At 35.8% G+C, this 19,146-nt stretch overlaps 1 protein-coding gene across 1 annotated transcript in view; it reads right to left on the bottom strand.

Annotated features, from left to right (window-relative positions):
• Positions 1-19,146, bottom strand: part of KPNA3 (karyopherin subunit alpha 3) — a 102,577-nt gene that overhangs the window by 46,550 nt on the left and 36,881 nt on the right. Inside the window, exon 2 of the mRNA XM_059144427.1 lies at positions 7,451-7,495. Within this exon, the coding sequence (XP_059000410.1) occupies positions 7,451-7,495 (45 nt within the window). The remainder of the gene's footprint in view (positions 1-7,450; positions 7,496-19,146) is intronic.

The following is a 19,146-nucleotide window of genomic DNA, read 5'->3' on the forward strand; positions in this document are numbered from 1 at the left end:
TCTTTGATTTTTATTATTACCTGGCTTACATAATTGTCTGTTCCTATGTTAGAGACATAAATATTTACAATTGTTAGTTCTTCTTGTTGGATAGACCCTTTATGATAGAGTATCCTTCTTCATCTCTTATTATAGTCTGGTTCAAAATCTAACCTGTTGGATATAAAGTTTGCCACTGCCAGTTTTCCTTTGATATCTATTAGCATGATAAATGTTTTTCCATCCCCTCACTTTATATTTGGATTTGGGTCTAAAATGAGTCTCTGGTAGACAGCATATCGATGGGTCTTGCTTTTTCATCCAATCTAAATCCCATGTCTTTTGAGTGGGCCATTTAGCCCATTTACAGAGTAACTACTGAAAGATAAGACTTTAGTGCCATGTATTACCTGTAAAGTGACTGTTTCTGTAGATTGTCTCTGTTCCATTCTGGTCTATGTTACTTTGGGGCTCTTTCTTTGTTTAAAGGATTCCCTTTAATATTTCCTGTATGGCTGGTTTGGTGATCACAAATTCTTTTAGGTTGTTTGTCCTGGAAGATTTTTATCACTCCTTCTATTTTGAAAGACACACTAGCTGGATAATGTATACTTGGCTGCGTATTTTTTTCATTTAGCACCCTGAATATATAATGCCAGTTCTTTCCGCCTGCCATGTCTCTGTGGATAGGTCTGCTGCCAACCTAATGTTTCTATCTTTGTAGGTTATAGACCTCTTGTCTGAACTACTTTCAGGATTTTCTCCTTGTTTCTGAATTTGCAAGTTTCACTATTTTATGCCAGGGTGTTGACCTATTTTTATTGATTTTGAGGGGGGTTCTCTGTGGCTTCTGGACTTGGATACTTGTTTCCTTCCCCAGATAAGGGAAGTTCTTCACTATAATTTGCTCCAATATACCTCCTGCCCCCCCCCCTTTCCTCTTCTTCTGGGATCTGAATTATTCTAATACTGTTCCCCTTGATGGTATCACTTATCTCTCAAATTCCCACCCCCCACCCTGTGATTCAGTAATTGTTTATCTTTTTCTCAGCTTCTTTATTCTCCATCATTTTGTCTTCTATATCAATAATTCTCTCTTTTGCTTCATTTATCTTAGCAGTTAGGCTTCCATTTTGGTTGCATTTCATTAACAGCCTTTCTGATTTCAACTTGGTTAGATTTTAGTTTTTATTTCTCCAGAAAGGGATTCTCTAGTGTTTTCCATGTTTTTTCAAGCCCAGCTAGTATCTTTGTAATTGTTATTCTGAACTCTAATTCTGACATCTTACTTATGTCCAATACTGCCTCTTCTTCTCTTTTTTGATGTGAATTTTTCCATCTTGTCATTCTGTCCCTCAGAGAAGAATAAATGATGAGAGGAAAAAAAATACTAAAATGGCAAAAATGACCCCAGAAAAAAGGATCTGTACTTAGAAAACTACAGAACACTCATGAAAGAAATTGAGAAATAAAATAAAATGGAAAAACACTCTATGCCCACGGATTGGAAGAATAAATATTGTTAAAATGTCTATGCTAGAGCAATCTACACATTCAAGCAATCCCTATCAAAATACCATCAACTTTTTTCTCAGAGCTAGAACAAATAATCGTAAAATTTGTATGGAACCAGAAAAGACCCCAAATAGTCAAAGGAATGTTGAAAAAGAAAACCAAAACTGTGGTGTCATTATTCTGAACTTCAACCTCCATTATAAAGCTGTAATCACCAAAACAGTATGGTACTGGCACAAAACAGACATATAAATCAATGGAACAGAATAGAAAACCCCAAAATGGACCTTCATCCCTATGGTCAACTAAACTTCGACAAAGCAGTAAAGAATATCCAATGGAAAAAAGACAGTCTCTTCAATAAATGGTGCTGGGAAAAATTGGACAGCCACATGCAGAAGAATGAAACTGAACCATTTCCTCACACCATACACAAAGATAATCTCAAAATGGATGAAAGACCTAAATGTGAGACAGGAATCCATCAAAATCCTAGAAGACAACACAGGCAGCAACCTCTATGAATTGGTCATAGCAACTTCTTGCTAGACAGTTCTCCAAAGGCAAGGGAAAAAAGGCAAAAATTAACTACTGGGACTTTTCAAGATAAAATGCTTTTGCACAGGAAAGGAAACAGCCAACAAAACCAAACACAACTGACAGAATGGGAGAAAATGACATATCGATAAAGGGCTAGTATCCAAAATCTATAAAGAATTTATCAAACTCAACACTCAAAGAACAAGTAATCCAATCAAGAAATGGGATGAAGACATGAACAAACATTTCTCCAAAGAAGACATACAAGTGACCAACAGACAGGTGAAAAAACGTTCCATACCACTTGGCATCAGGGAAATGCAAATCAAAACCACAGTGAGATACCACCTCACACCAGTCAGAATGGCTAAAATTAACAAGTCAGGAAACGAAAGATGTTGGCAAGGATGTGGAGAAAGGGGAACCCTCTTACACTGTTGGTGGGAATGCAAGCTGTTACAGCCATTCTGGAAAGCAGTATGGAGGTTCCTCAAAAAGTTGAAAATAGAGCTACCCTACAACCCAGGAACTGCACTCCTGGGTATTTACCCCAAAGATACAAATGTAGTGATCTGAAGTGGCACATGGACCTGAATGTTTACAGCAGCAATGTCCACAATAGTGAAACTATGGAAAAGGCCCAGATATTACTCAGCCATCAAAAAGAAAAAAGAAATCTTGCCATTTGAAACATGGATGGAATAACAGGGTATTATGCTAAGTGAATTAAGTCAATCGGAGAAAGACAATCATCATATGATCTCACTCATATGTGGAATTTAAAAAACAAAACAGAGAGGCTCAGTTGGTTAAGCCACTACCTTCAGCTCAGGTCATAATCCCAGGGTCCTGGGAGCGAGTTCCGCATCAGGCTCCTTGCTCGGCAGGGAGCCTGCTTTTCTCTCTGCCCCTGCCTGCCACTCTGCCTGCTTATGTGCTCTTTATCTCTCTCTCTCTCTGACAAATAAATAAATAAATAAAAGCTTTAAAAAAAAAAACAAACCAGGATATATGATATCCTTGTCTTTTTTAAAGAAACAAACAAACAAAACAGAGGATCATAGGGGAGGAGGGGGAAAAAAATAAAACAAGATGAAACCAGAGAAGGAGACAAACCATAAGAGACTCTTAATCATAAGAAAGAAACTGAGAGTTGCTGGAGGGTAAGGAGGTGGGGAGATGGGGTAACTGGATGATAGACATTAAGGAGGGCATGTGATGTAATGAGCACTGGGTATTATCTAAGACTGATAAATCACAGAGCTGTACCTCTAAAACCAATAATACATTATATGTTAATTAACTGAATTTAAAGAAATTAAAATCAATAAATAAAATCTTAAAAAAATAGTATTATATTCATAATTTTGATTTCTGCATGTTCACTGTTAACATATATAAGCCACTGACTTTTATATGTTACTCCTATAATCTGTGATCTTGCTGAACTCACTTATTAATTCAAGGAAACTTTCTGTAGTAGATTCCTCAGATTTTTCTATATAGACTATCATGTCATCTAGAAACAGGGGCAGTTTTATTTTTTCCTTTTTAAACTGATGTCTTTTATTTTCTTTTCTTGTCTTTTATGGCACTGGCTAGAATTGCCAGAACTCTACTAAGTAAGAGCAATAAGGGTAGACATCCTTACCTTGTTCTTAGATCTTAGGGGGGAAGCATTCAGTTTTCACCATTAAGTATGATGTTAGCTATAGGTTTTTTTGCAGATGTTCTTTATCAAGTTGAGCAAGTTCTATTTGTAATTGATTAAGAGTTTTATCAGGAATGAGTGCTGGTTTTTGTTTCTGTATTAATCGATATGATCATATGAACTTTATTATCTTGTTGACATAAAACAATTCAAGCTATTTTTAAAAAGACATTTTACTAGGGGCGCCTGGGCAGCTCAGTCGTTAAGCGTCTGCCTTCGGCTTAGGTCATGGTCCCAGGGTCCTGGGATTGAACCCTGCGTCAGGCAGGCTCCTTGCTCAGCAGAAAGCCTGCTTCTACCTCTCCCACTCCCCCTGCTTGTGTTCCTTCTCTCACAGTGTCTCTGTCAAACAAATAAATAAAATCTTCAAAAAAAAAAATTTTACTAAAAGTACAAACAATTAAAAGAATTATACTGTATCTGATTAGTCAAGTAGGGCATTTTTGTGGTGTTTTTCATTATGTAAGAACTTAAGCAGTCCTACCCCCAGATCTAATGACAATAAAATCCTAATGGAATATCTGACTGATCAATCACCAAGAGAAGATTATATAAAGTTTAATATAACGTGCTAAAGTTTAAAATGCCAGTGATAAAGTTTTGGACTGATTTTCAACTCATGAGGTATTATTCACTCAACAAACATTTACTTTGAGAGGCATTATAGGATAATGATTAAGCGCTCAGCTATCATTTATCAGCTATGTGATTTTAGAAAAGTTATTTAACTCTTATGTAACTCTGTTTACAATATGATATAAAACAGAAGTACAGACTTCTGTGTAAGTGCCAATGTATTAGTACCCACTTAAATAGGAAAGTAAGATATCAAAGAGGTAAAAGAAGGCAAAAAAGTTAAAAAAAAAAAAAAAAGAATGTGAGGCTAGTAAAAACAGTTTTATTAATAATTAGATCTCACTCTCAATTAGACAGAGCATTATCAGTGTTATTCAAAATATGATCCAAGGACTGGCTAAAACTTCTCAATTTGTTACAGGTCTGCTACTCTTAAGATATGGAGCCTGTGCCAGAAATAACTACAAACTAAACACATTTAGTTCCATTATTTATGTATTTAGGCAGAAGGATTTTTTGGTACAGGAAGAAGCTCCTTGTTTAATATTTTAACACAAGCTCCCTAATTTGTCACAGATTAAGACTTTCAGATAGTACTGCTTTGTATCTATAGTATTTGTATTAAAAATTCAATAAATGATTTTTTAGAAGTTCAATAAATGATTTAAATATATAGAAAATTTTAAGATATCATAATCAATTTCATTCTTGAATATTGGCATTTAGCAAGTACTAACTCTTGGTCCAGAATTTGACTAGGCATTTAGGGATAGTCTGGGAGAGAGACTGGAGAGTACCTGGGGTAGGGGAGTGTGATTATCATCCTCACTTTAAAATATTACAATCTAATGCAAATGGTAGAGCTCATCTGTGAATCACGGGAAACTAGCTTTCTTGTATTTTTCAAGAATCTCAATGTCAGAAACAACAACGCTGTGATTTTCTCCTCAATGGAGCTATAGAAAAAGAAAGACTAGAGGTAGAGACAGACACTGGCTATAAAAAGGAATCTTTTCCTGGAGGGCTCTCCACACCTCTGTAGAATCACCAAAATCAATTAAGCTTTGCCTGAAGTTTAGGATTTGTTTCAGGAACGGTTCACATTCTGCTGCTTAGCCAGGGAATTCTGAAATGTGAAGTAAGAAATTTCTTGAGATTTCTTTAGTTAATTTCATTTTTGGTCCTTCTGTAAAGATTTCTAGGAGTTAACTCTGGTGACTGAAAAGGAAATAATGTTATCTACAGAGAAAAAGAAGAGATAAGAGGAGTCTAAGGTAACCAAAATGGATATTTAAAAAGATGCATTCTAACAAGCAAGAAATTTAATTATATAAATTAAGTCCAGAAGACAGCACAACTACAGAAGGAGGAACAAACAGCCAAATATAAATACAAATGAATAGCTTGTATTTATAAGCATATTAGAAGAGCTAAAAAGCTTAAAATAAGAGGAGGATTCTGAATGATACCAGGACCAATACAAAGTTTTAGAGTTGTTTTCCAAGCATGACAATTTAAGTGAAAATAAAGGCTCACATCTGGGGATAGTTGGTATAGTGTTAACGGATGTTTTACTCCTACTGCCTCTATTGAGGAGAATGATCTTTACATGACAAATGAAAAACTAGTCATAAAAGAACACTTAACTATTCTATTTATATAAGGTTCAAACTATGCAAAATAATCTATAATATTAAAAAATCAAGATAATGCTTACCCTTGGGGGAAAGGATAACTAGGAAAGAGCCTTGGAATACAGGTAATGTTCTCTTTCTTGACCTAGGAGCTTATTACACAGATGTGCTCACTTTGTGAAAATTCATCAAGCTGTACGCTTAGATGTGTTGACCTTTTTCTATACATGTTATAAGTAAATACCATTTTAACTATTTAATGATACATTTTTATGCTGTGTGGTTTAGGGATAAATAATAAAAAGCTAATAAAAAGTTAATAAAGCTAATAAAAAGTTAAAAAGCAAAAAAAAAAAAAAAAAAAAAGAAGCTAGGTCTGAAGTGTCAAGATTGGCAAGGAGCTCACCTCACTCTCTTTATTAAATTAAGGCTTAGTTTACTTCTCTGGTCCAGATGAAACAAGGATCTGAAAAAACTTGAAAATATGATGGCCAAATCACCGTTGTTAATCTGTAAGTATCTCTGAAGAATTTAAGTTGCAGGAACACTGGAATTAGCAAGCAGTTTTCAATTCTACTAAAGACTGGGGGGTAGGCCGCATAGGGAGTTAGGAAAATGAATTTCAGGAACTATATACGATACCAATGAGCTTAATATTGATGCTGAGTAAAAATTCATGACCCAAAGTGGGTATTTAATAAACACTTATTAAATAAATAAATGCACAGGTCTATTTATAGTTTTAGTAACTGGGAGTGTGTTACTCTCAGAATCGAGACCTTTCTTTTCTCCAAAATTGAAAAGTTTCAAGATGGTAATTTAATATAGAAATTTCAGGAGTGAATTAAGATCAAGAAAAGAAGCTAATCTAAGATGAACACAAAGATTTAGAAATAAATTTTAAAGTCTATTTTTTTAATGTACATGTAATATAGAGAGTTAGTTATGTATACTTTCTTGATTAGGAATTAAAATACTAGCTTCAAATAAAATGAGCTTGCATGAATACACAATCTCATGAAGGTTCATTCTAAAGTCCTCAAAAAAATAAAAATAAAAAGAAGAAAATGCAATTTTTAACAGCAGTTTCATTTAACTGGTAAGATAAAAGGTTATTTTACTTCTATTTTTCTAAAGTATCTTTAACAAGTATGTGTAACTTTTACATGAAAAAGGTAGAGGAATCCTGTCTAGCACACGGCCCAAAGAAAAAGAGAGGATCTTGAGAAAAAAAGTAAAAACAAAACAGAAGAGTATCTAATTTCACCAGATCTGAGAATTTCAATGCAGGCACTAAAATACTTCACACAATACCTCAATAAATGAAAGCTGTTATAAGTAAATACCATTTTAACTATTTAATGATACATTTTCATGCTGTGTGGTTTAGGGATGACCACTAATTTGCTATAGTATTTTCATTATTCAAGTTATACAGAATTTTAAAATCAGAAAAACCTCCTAATTACTTTCTGTTAAATGCAATCACCCTTACCTTTCGCAGTTCAACTGTCACTTCATTCCGGTGTCTTCTCATTGTCTAAAAGGAAAAATAAAGAACACATAAGTACTGAATATTGATACTGCTAGTAGATAAATTAAGGTCTAAGGCTTGACTTATTTCACTTAGCATAATCCCCCCCCAGTTCTATCCATGTTGATGCAAATCGTAGAGCACTGGGTATTATATGCAAACAATGAATCATGGAACACAACATCAAAAACTAATGATGTACTGTATGATCACTAACATAACACAATAAAAAAATTAAGGTCTAAGGCATTTAATATATAGAATTTTCTGGAAGTAATTCATTGTTAAGGATTGAGGACTGGTCAGTTTTAGACTTTAAATGAACCATGGGAATTTAAAAAGCCAAAACTCCTGTCTATTTTACTGGATATCTGTTGGTTAATCTTGTGGGGAGTTTTTTAATTTGGGGGGAGCTGAAGGTAGGGCTTGGCTGCCTAGCATCCATTCCCCTTGTCTAACTGCACCCAGGTATCTCTGGGGAATTATATACCTTCTGCTGTGGATTGCCTTGATCAAACTCCTATTAAAGTATCTCATTCTTTCCTAGTTTTGAATAGGGCACGAGACTGAAATCATGCTAGTAGAGCTTTTGCCCCCATGACTCTGAACCTTGAGCAAAATGGAAAGGAAAAAAAAAGAGGAAAAAGAGAGGCAGCACATTAATTTCCAAAGGAAATATCTGGACAAGATAGTGAATAATACTTACATCCTGGAGTTGCTCTAGTCCCAGTTCTCAGGTGTCCCCACTCATTTTATGAACAACCTATATTCTTCCAATAAATTATGGTTTTGCTTACGTTGGCCAGAGTTGGTTTTTGACGTTTGCAACTGATGAAATCTATCTCAAATGATTCATGTTTTCAAAAAGTAAAAGACTTGGGGCACCTGGGTGGCTCAGTGGGTTAAGCTTCTACCTTTGGCTTAGGTCCTGATCTCAGGGTCCTGTGATCGAGCCCCGCATTGGGCTCTTTGCTCAGCAGTAAGCCTGCTCCTCCCTCCCACCTCTCTGCCTGTCATCTCTGTCAAATAAATAAATAAAATCTTTAAAAAAAAAAAAGTAAAAGACTTAATTGTAATGGCCTTGAAACCACATGAAAAGGGATATAAATTTGGGATAGATATTTTGCATCAAAAGGCAGAGTCCTTCTAAGTTTACAGTGAGGCTCTATCAGGCCCGGTCTTACCAGGAATGACTAAAATGATCAGACAGCCTCTCTCCCCTTGATGTACTGATAGGATGGATTATCTTATTACACATACAAGTATGGTAAAATCCTTAAATTTTTGGATTAAAGGCTACATAAACATTACATGGTTGTGGTATATTATTATTTTAATATATTGCCAGATTCAGTATGGTACTATTTTATTCAATAATTCTTTTGTTATGGCATCTCTATCAAGTTTTTGTAAATGGCAATGATAAATTAATTCTCTTTTTAGAAAAAAAAATCCCATGAAAATCAAATTACAAAGTTTGTTAAATATACTGAAATATTAACCTAGATTTAGCTTATGCTTAAATATATATATTAAATGTAAACAAAACTGCCAAACAAAATTCAAATTAGTAGCATTCATTTAATGTGAAGAAATGATGCACTGATAAAACTATTATCACTTGTAGGGTTCAACCTTGAATCTAATTCTATGTTTCTGTGTTTTGACTTTAATATGATGAATATACAGACTGCTTCGTGTATAAATTCATCATGTAGAATGGTAATAAATGTTGAGCAATTTTCAAATACCAATGTTATTTTGATAACTCTAAACTGTCTTGATTTACTTGAAGATTAGAACTGGACTACAGATAAAATTTGCCTATATGAATATCTAATCAAACTGTTACTAGAACTGAGAAGGAAAAATATTTTCATTGCAATAACTACTACACTTAATTATTTATGAACTGTTAATAAGATGATAGGCACACAACAAAAAAAGATCTAGGCAACATATCCCTTACAAAATATGATCAAGTTAACGTTATACTGTAATTCACATTAAAATATTTCAGCATCGGGGTGCCTGGGTGGCTCAGAGGGTTAAAGCCTCTGCCTTCAGCTCAGGTCATGATCCCAGGGTCCTGGGATCAAGCCCCGCATCGGGCTCTCTCCTTGGTGGGGAGCCTGCTTCCTCCTCTCTCTCTCTCTGCCTGCCTCTCTGCCTACTTGTGATCTCTCTCTGTCAAATAAATAAATCTTAAAAAAAAAAAAAACAACTTCAGCATCAATAGAAGTGGTGTGTCAACTTTGAAAGTTCCCTAAATTAGGACTCCACACTTCAAAGTAAGTTAGTAGCATGTGAAGCATTCATATCAGACGTTAGCTCCCCGTTAAGTAAGTGCTTCGAATATCAACATCTGAATTTAGACAACAGTTTGTTAATTAGTATAACAGATGTTGGAAATAACTTTTTTATTGCTGAAATGAAACTGTGCAAGATATATAGATTGACTAGGAATACTGTACATGTGCCTGATTTTTGTCTATTTGCAGTTTAAGAATCTGGCAAGTCCAGCAGTCTGTCTTCAGGGAAGTTTTTGAATCTATGCCTCCCTTTGATCCTATATATCACCCTTTCTTAGATTTTGTCACCTAGTCCTAATCAGTTCTTTGTGGTATATGCTTATAGTTCAAGTTCTATTGCAAGGTGGTAACTGCTTGCCACATGTTTGTATAAGTGGCAGAATTCTAAAGCTTCTTTTATTATAACATAACTCACTGGTAGTAAAATTTTTAAGGAAAAAATACCTGTTACTTCACCTACCTCTAATAGTTAAAAGGCTTCCTACTCACCCAAAAGAACCATACGCATGTAAAATAGCCAGATGGCTTAGGTCAATCAGCAACAGGTACTGACCACTATGTATATGATAAAAGTACCACTGAATTAGTCATGATGCATTCTCTTCTCTGAATTACAGAAAAAGGCTCCATCTTGGGCCCTCTCCTCCCTAACATTCTTCCCAAGTGATCTCATTTACTCTCATGTCTTCAATTACTTTTTGATGACCACTCTCAAATATCTATCTTTAGTTCAGCCCTCCTGACTGATCTCAAATATGTAAGTACTATATTCACTCACTCAACAAAAATTCACTGAATTCATCTAAAATGGAACAGGCAATATGCCTGCAACTGGGAGACAAATATAGAATTTACAGTCTAGTACAGTTGTCAGTAAACCACAGCCTGTGCCCCAAACCTTGGGCTGTTTTCTGTAGGAATGAACAGGAATGGTTTTGACACTTTCAGGTGGTTGTATTATAAATGATATTAAGTATCCATGTAATATACCTATTTTTGTCTCTTGGCTCCCAAAACCTAAAATATTTACCTTCTATCCTTTTAAGAGAATGTTTGCCACAACAGTCAGTCTAGTGAAAAACACATTAGTGATAACCAGTAATATAAACGTGTTAAATGAAAAAAAAAAAAAAAAAAAAAAACGTGTTAAATGTTAAGATAGGAAAATAAAGTTTAATGTTGGAAGGAGACATGATTAGGGAATCAGGAAAAAGCTTCCTGAAGAAATGAAATATATCTATACGTGGTTTGGGGCTAGACTGTTGCAAGACTTCACATTTAGAATGCTTACAAATACCCTTAATAGCTGATCCCTTTCCTCCTCCCCTCCCAAAAAAACCCTTCCCCCCAAAAAACTACTCTTCCATGAATATTCCCAGTATTAGGAAAAATCACCAGCATCCAAACAGTTTTAAGAACCCCAATCTTAGGAGATCATCCATGTCTGCACAGTCTCTCACACTTTGACACCCAACAAGGCACCAAAACTAGGATTCAACCCTTCTAGCTCAACTGCCATTATCCTAGACTAAGCCACCGTTATCTCACCTGGACTGCCACAATAGCCTCCTAACTAGTCTACTTGTGTGGTCTTTCTCTTGAATAAAAGTTCTCAATGAAGTTTTTTATCTTCTATAAACTCCCCTAAAACAGAAACACACACACACACAAACACAGTCACCAGGACAGCCAAACCCAAACCCCATGGACAAAATCTACAAGGCTAAGTGACAGGGTATCCCCCACGAATTCTCAAATACAAGCAGGATCTGGGTTAAACTGTCAACTATAGGAGTCACATGGTATAGCATGTATACACAGAAGGAAACAGAAGAGCTCAAGTAATAGGGTAGGTAACTGAAGGACTTGAGGTCAGAAAAACCCCAAATCGTAAATCATTAGAGTTTAGAAAGGCAATATGCAAATAGCTACAAATGGAAAAGCTCTTTTGAATATACCAACTGTAAGGTATAAGGCTCTACACTCAAAAACTAAGGAGTGAAGACTCCCTTCCTGGACAAAGTCCTACACTGAAAAGAAACTTCTGGGAGAAGAATCTCAGTTGAGCAAGACAGGCACAATGAAGCAAAGAAAAGGAGGTATCAGACAAAAGTGGGTTAATTAAAGAGACAATCTCAGAACATAGAAAGCTAAATATTTCTTATCACTTTGTAAAAATCAACAGAAGAAGGGGTACAGAGTGGTAAAGCTAGAAAAATTATCCTGACCATCCCTTGCTCCAAAAAGTTCAGGAAAACCTATTATAAACGAGCAACAGAAAAGGGTTGAGATCAAATTCCATGCCATAAAAAAAAGGGAAAATAGGGGCGCCTGGGTGGCTCAGTGGGTTAAGCCTCTGCCTTCAGCTCAGGTCATGATATCAGGGTACCAGGATTGAGCCCCACACATCAGGCTTTCTGCTCCACAGGGAGCCTGCCTCTCCTTTTCCCTCTGTCTGCTTCTCTGCCTACTGGTGATCTCTCTCTCTCTCTGTGTCAAATAAATAAATAAAATCTTAAAAAGAAAAAATGAAAATAAGGAGCAGAACGTTAACTCTAAAAGCTTGCCACCAAAAAGCCATACCTACAAAACAGATAAAAATTTAATCCAAGAAAATGTGAAATAACATTCCAAATCAGAATGCAAAAAACTCAGAAATCAGGTGCTAGAAATCAGAAAAGAATTTGAAGTAAAAGAAAAAAAATTATTTCAGAAAGGAAACCTAATCAAGAATAGTTATAAGATTCAATACACAACAGATAATGCTTAAGAGATAAAGAATGTGCAAATAAATTTTTAATCAAAAGAAATAAAGGTGAGAAACACCTGGCTGGCTTAGTTAGCAGGGCATGTGACTCTTGATTTCAGGGTTGTAAGTTCGACCCTCACACCAGGTGTAGAGATTACTTAAAATCAAGTAAATATATAAATAAATAAATAAAGGAAGGTGAAAATATTAGAATGAAAGTGACAATAAAGCTAAGCAAAGATGTTACATCCATACAATAAGAACACGTCAAAGAATAAAACCAAAGCAATGAAATAAAGCAAATACCAAAAACTATAATTAGAGAGAAAAAAGTCCTACAACTAGAAGTCTTTAAATGAAATATTGAAAGAGTGCACTGATTCCTGGGACATTAACTGAGAGAAACCAATACCAAAATATATCCGAAAAAATGAATGAATTTCCAAAAAGAAAAAAAAAAGATAGAAAAAAAGAAAAATGCCTCTGGACATTAGTCAAAAAAACAAACAAACAACAACAAAAAAAACCCCTCCAGTGATTTATTAGGTAGATATAAGAAGTCAGTTCAACAAGGTCATAGGACACAACATAAAAATACAAGTATCAATTGTATGTCTATATACTAGCAATGAATACATGGGTACCAAAATTAAAAATACACCTTGTAGCATTTATAATCTCTCAAAAAATATTTACGTATGAACTTAACAATACATGCACAGGACATACATGTTGAAAACTACACAACACTGATGAAAGAATCCAAAATGATGAAAGATTAAAAAAAATTGAGAGATACACTGTGTTCATGGATTGGTACACTCAACATGGTATAAATATGTCAATTCTCCCCACAATAATACACAGGTTTAACACAATTCCTCTCAAAATCCCAGCAGCATTCTTTGTAGATACAGAAAATAATATTCTAAAATTTATATTAGAAAGGCAAAGTAATTAGAAGAGCTAAAACAATTTTTGAAAAAGAAGAATAAAGTGGGAGGGACCAGTCTATCAAATTTCAAGATTACAGAGCTATAATAATAAACACTGTGTGATACTGGTGGATTAACAGAACAGAATGAAAAAAAAAAAGAGAGACCTATACAAATATGCTCAAACTGATTTCTGACAAAGGGTAAAAGCAGTTCAATAAAGGAAAGAGGCTTTTCAACAAATGTTGCTAGAACAGGTAGACACTGCTGGACAAAATGTATGAAATCTCAATTTAAGTCTCATATTTTACACAAAAATTAATATAAAATGTATCACATTTAAGTGTAAAACTATAAAGCATTTAGAAAAAAAATCTCTGGGTTCTGGAGCTAGGCAAAGAGTTCTTAAATTTGACCTTAAAAGCATAACGCATGAAAGAAATGGGGGAGTCTGGATGGCTCAGTCGGTTGAGCCACTGCCTTCGAATCAGGTCGGGGTCCTGGGATCGATTCCCGCATCGGGCTCCTTGCTCAGTGAGGAGCCTGCTTCTCTCTCTGCCTCTGCCTGCCACTCTGCGTGCCTGTGCTCTCTCTGATAAACAAATAAATAAAATCTTAAAAAAGAAAGAAAAAGAAAAAGAAGTAACTGGTAAGTTGGACCTCATCAAAATTAAAAAACATTGCTCTGAGAAAGCCCCCATGGGAAGGGGATGAAAAGACAAGCTAGAGATAGAAAAAAATATTTGCAAACTACATATGCAATAAAGGACTAGTATCTGGAATATATAGAGAACTCTCAAAGCCCAAGAAAAAGTTAATTAAATTAGAAAATAAGCAAAAGAAATGAAGTGTATATCTTAAAGAGGATATACAGATGGCAAATAAGCACAAGAAAAAAGATGTTCAGTATTATTAGCCATTAGGGAAATACAAATTAAAACCACAATGAGATATTACTACACATCTATCAGAACAGCTAAAATAAATAATTGTGACAACACCAAATGTTTATGAGGATATGTAGAAGCTCGTGCATTGTTAGTGGGATTGTAAAATGGTACAGCCATCAGGAAAACAGTTTCTTAAAAAATGAAACATGCAGGGGCGGCTGGGTGGCTCAGTGGGTTAAAGCCTCTGCCTTCCGCTCAGGTCATGATCCCGGGGGGTCCTGGGATCAAGCCCCACATCAGGCTCTCTGTTCAGCGGTGAGCCTGCTTCCCTTCCTCTCTCTCTGCCTGCCTCTCTGCCTTTGTGTGATCTCTGTCTGTCAAATAAATAAATAAAATCTTAAAAAAAAAAATGAAACATGCAAACACCACAGTATTCAGCAACCACACATCTAGAACTTTGTATCAGAGAAATGAAAACTTAAGTTTACAGAAAATCTGTAAACAAACATTTATACCTGTCTTATTCATAAAAACCTAAGCCTGGAAAAACCCCAGATATCCTTTACAGTTTAAACAAACTATATATACACCATAGAATATTATCCAGCAGCAAAAAGGAAGGAACTACTCAGACAAGGAACAATTTGGATGAATCTCCAGAGAATTATACTAACAGAAAAAAAAAAAAAAAAAACTAATCCCAAAAGGTTACATACCATACAATTCCATTTAAATAACACTCCTAAAGCAACAAAATTACAGAAATGGAGAAGAGATTAGTAGTTGTCAGGGGTTGAAGAGAGGTAGGGTGGAAAGGAGGGAGCACGGCTATAAACTGGCAATAAAAGAGATCTTTGTGGTGATAGAAATGCTTTGTATTTTGACTGTATAAATATCAATATTTTACTAGAGTGTTGCAAGAAGTTCCCATTGGGGAAACTGAGTACAAAGTACAATGGATATTTCTATGTTACGTTTCACAACTGCATGTCAATATATATTTCAAAATAATGGTCAATTAAAAAAAAAACTTTTTAAAGAAGGATATACCTCCTATCAGTTGCTGGGGAAAAGGGAAAAAAGAGGTCACAATCAAATTCAGTAATGCATATAACAGGGAATCTATAAAGACTAAAAAACAGGGGGACTAAATAAAGTTAACCACTGTAACAAATATACGAACCTTCCAAAATACCAAAAATAAACTAAAAAAGAGTAAATGAAACAGATCACATAGAAAAATATACAAGAATAGGGAGAAAACATTGTAAAGAGCTAAAGGAAACCAGGCAGCCTTTGATTTCAGACCTATACGAAAATGAATTACATAAAAGTATGAGAAAGCAATTTCTAAAAGAATTTTAAAAATTAATTAATCTAAACGTATATTCACTTGGTGACACAGTTACACTATCCTATATAACTTTCAACATAGTAATCTGTATGTTCCCAGTCAACCCTAAAGACAAGATAAATACAAAGGAAACTATACCATTTTCAGTAATCCTACTACTGGTTACAGTATTGAGATAGATTATTATTCTGACACTGTTGTGTATGTATTTGGAAGAGATGAAATTAGTAGTAATATGATATTCTAATTCTACCAACCCTGATCAAAGCAAACAAGGAATTTCAACCTGGGATAAAGGAGATAGAGATATATGGTTGAAGCTCTTTAGTAAAACCCTTCTTTTTGTCTTGAACTTGAATCGGAAATACCAATACATGCAGAATATATCATTTTAAAAACATTCCTCTATCAGTCTACTTAAAATTCCTAGATCTGTCAAAAACACTCAAAATCTACCTTGAAGGGGCTCCAATTGGTTAAGGATGGTCAATCAGAGTATCAATAAAAATAATTACTATGGGGGCACCGGGATGGCTGAGTCAGTTGAACATCTAACTCTTGATTTTGGCTCATGTCATGATCTCAGCGTGATGAGATCGAGCCCCACATCAGGCTCTGAGCTCTGCACAGAGTGGGCTTGTTCCTATTCCTCTGCTCCTCCCATCCTACCCCTCTTGAATAAATAAATAAAACCGTAAAAAAAATAACAACACAATGAGCTGAATCATACATATGATTCAATTCATGAATTCAGAATATGAAAAAAAAAAAACCCAATTGGTCATCACTGGAAGGTGCTAATGAATCACCTCATTGTTCTCAAAACTGATAAATGGAGAGAATCAAGCACAAATTTTGCCTTTACCTAAACAAATTTTATCATGAGGGTAACGTAACCAATTAATAAATGAGGGGAAGTTTCTGTTTAAAATAGTAGTCCAGCTAATAAAGTAGGAAGGGCAGAACTAGAATATCACTGTTTACAACTCCTAGTAAATAATAAATTTAGGTGATGTTCCTCAATGGCTGTCAGCATTACAGTGAGAGACAATCACACACTATGTGCCATCCTGATGGAAGAGAAAACCATCACGTATGATGTACTCTTGTCCCCTCTGCCCAAAATAATCTGAATCTGATAATGCCTCCAGATTCAACTATCAATTTACAGAAAATACAGAGGGCAAATAAACACATTAAATGATACTATAAATGGCAAAAAAAAGGTGAGATTAAAAGATTATAGATTAAGAGACTATAGGGAAGAAAGTGAGGGTTGCTGGAGGGAGGTGGGTGAGCGGATGGGGTAACTGGATGGTGGCATTAAGGAAGGCATGTGATATGATGAACACCGGATGTTATATGCTACTAATGAATAACTCAACTCTACATCTGAAACTAATTATGTACTATATGTTGGCTAGTTGAATTAAAAAAAAAAAGATTATACTTTTAAAAAGAGACTTCAAATTCATTCAGAGTAAGGCTACAGATCTTTATCTGGATACTGATCCAAACAAACTGTTCAAAAATATGTAACACTTGAGATCACTGGAAATTTGAACAACTGGATACTTTGTTAGTTTTAAAGAAGTTACTGTTAGGATCAGGGGTGGGTGGGTGTGTGTGAGAAAGAGAGAGAGAAAAATGCAATAATGGTATTTATTTTAAATACTATGCATATATCTTTCTAGTAACAAAAGATGTCACTTGTGGAAGACCTCATACTTCTGAGAAGTCTTCTGTTTCATTAAAATGGATCCAAGCAATAACAGAAGAAATACGTTTTAAATGCATTGCTAAGCTCACATAAATACTAACGAGGTAAAGGAGTCAGTAAAGTCAGTAAAGTTCACCATGGGGCAAGTTGTCAAAAGTCAGTAAAGTCAGTAAAGTTCACCATGGAGCAAGTTGTCAAAAGCAAATATGTGAAAGGGAAAGTATGAGGTTAATAATCTATTCACACTGGGAATAGAAAATTAAGTCCAGGTTAAAAAACTAAACTTGGGGTGCCTGAGTGGCTCAGTGGGTTAAGCCTCTGCCTTCTGCTTAGGTCATGATCTCAGGGGCCTGGGATCAAGCCCCGCATCGCATCCGTCTCTCTGCTCAGCAGGGAGCCTTCTTTCCCCTCTCTCTGCCTGCCTCTCTGCCTACTTGTGATCTCTGTCTGTCATATAAATAAATAAAATGTTTAAAAAAAAAAAACAAAACACCCTGAACTTCTCATTTAGCCCAAACTCTCAAGATGGCCAAAATGCCTCAACAGATGCAAACCTTTTCTGCTAAAAAGCAGTTCCATCAGGTTCTCAAGATTAAGGAAAAGTCACCAAATATACGAGAAATAAACCACTAAAGAGTAATGGGGCTGGGCACCTGGGTGGCTCAGTGGGTTAAAGCCTCTGCCTTCAGCTCAGGTCATGGTCCTGCTTCAGGTCATGAGCCTGCTTCCTTCCCCTGCCCACCTCTGCCTGCCTCTCTGCCTACTTGTGATCTCTGTCTGTCAAATAAATAAATAAATAATCTTAAAAAAAAAAAAAAAAAAAAAGAGTCATGGGGCTCCTGGGTGGCTCAGTCGGTTAAGCATCTGGCTTCAGCTAAGATCATTATCCCAGGATCCTGGGATAGAGCCCCACTTCAGGCTCCATGCTCAGTGGGGAGACTCCTTCACCCTCTCTCCTGTTCAAGTTCCACCTCGCTATCTCTGTCTCTCAAATAAATAAAATCTTTAAAAAAGAGAGAGAGGGGGGCACCTGGGTAGCTCAGCGGGTTAAGGCTGCTGCCTTTGGCTCAGGTCATGATCCCAGAGTCCTGGGATGGAGGCCTGCATCGGGCTCTCTGCTCGGCAGGGAGCCTGCCTCCTCTTCGCTCTCTCTCTGCCTGCCTCTCTGCCTACTTGTGATCTCTGCCTGTCAAATAAATAAATAAAATTAAAAAAAAAAAAAAAAAAGAGAGAGAGAGCATAACCATAGATTCAATGACAACAACTAGGATTACAGGTCCACCCTCCTTGGAATCAGAACACTAAAATTAAATTACAAAATATAAAATAATTACAACAAATATTCAAGGAACAGAAAAATGAAATTATAGGGGCACCTGGGTGGCTCAGTGGGTTAAAGCCCTGCCTTCGGCTCAGGTCATATTCCCAGGGTCCTGGGATGGAGCCCCGCATTGGGCTCTCTGCTCGACAAGGGAGCCTGCTTCCTCCTCTCTCTCTGTCTGCCTCTCTGCCTACTTGTGATCTCTGTCTGTCAAATAAATAAATAAAATATTGTAAAAAAATGAAATTATAAGCAAGCCATTAGAAATTATCAGAAATGACCAGATTTAGGGGTACGTGGCTGGCTCCGTCAATGAAGCGTGTAACTCCTGATCTTGGGGTTGGGAGTCTGAGCCCTACACTGGGTGTAGAGATTA

This window comes from Mustela lutreola, chromosome 13, assembly GCF_030435805.1.
Source record: "Mustela lutreola isolate mMusLut2 chromosome 13, mMusLut2.pri, whole genome shotgun sequence".
Lineage (NCBI taxonomy): Eukaryota > Metazoa > Chordata > Mammalia > Carnivora > Mustelidae > Mustela > Mustela lutreola.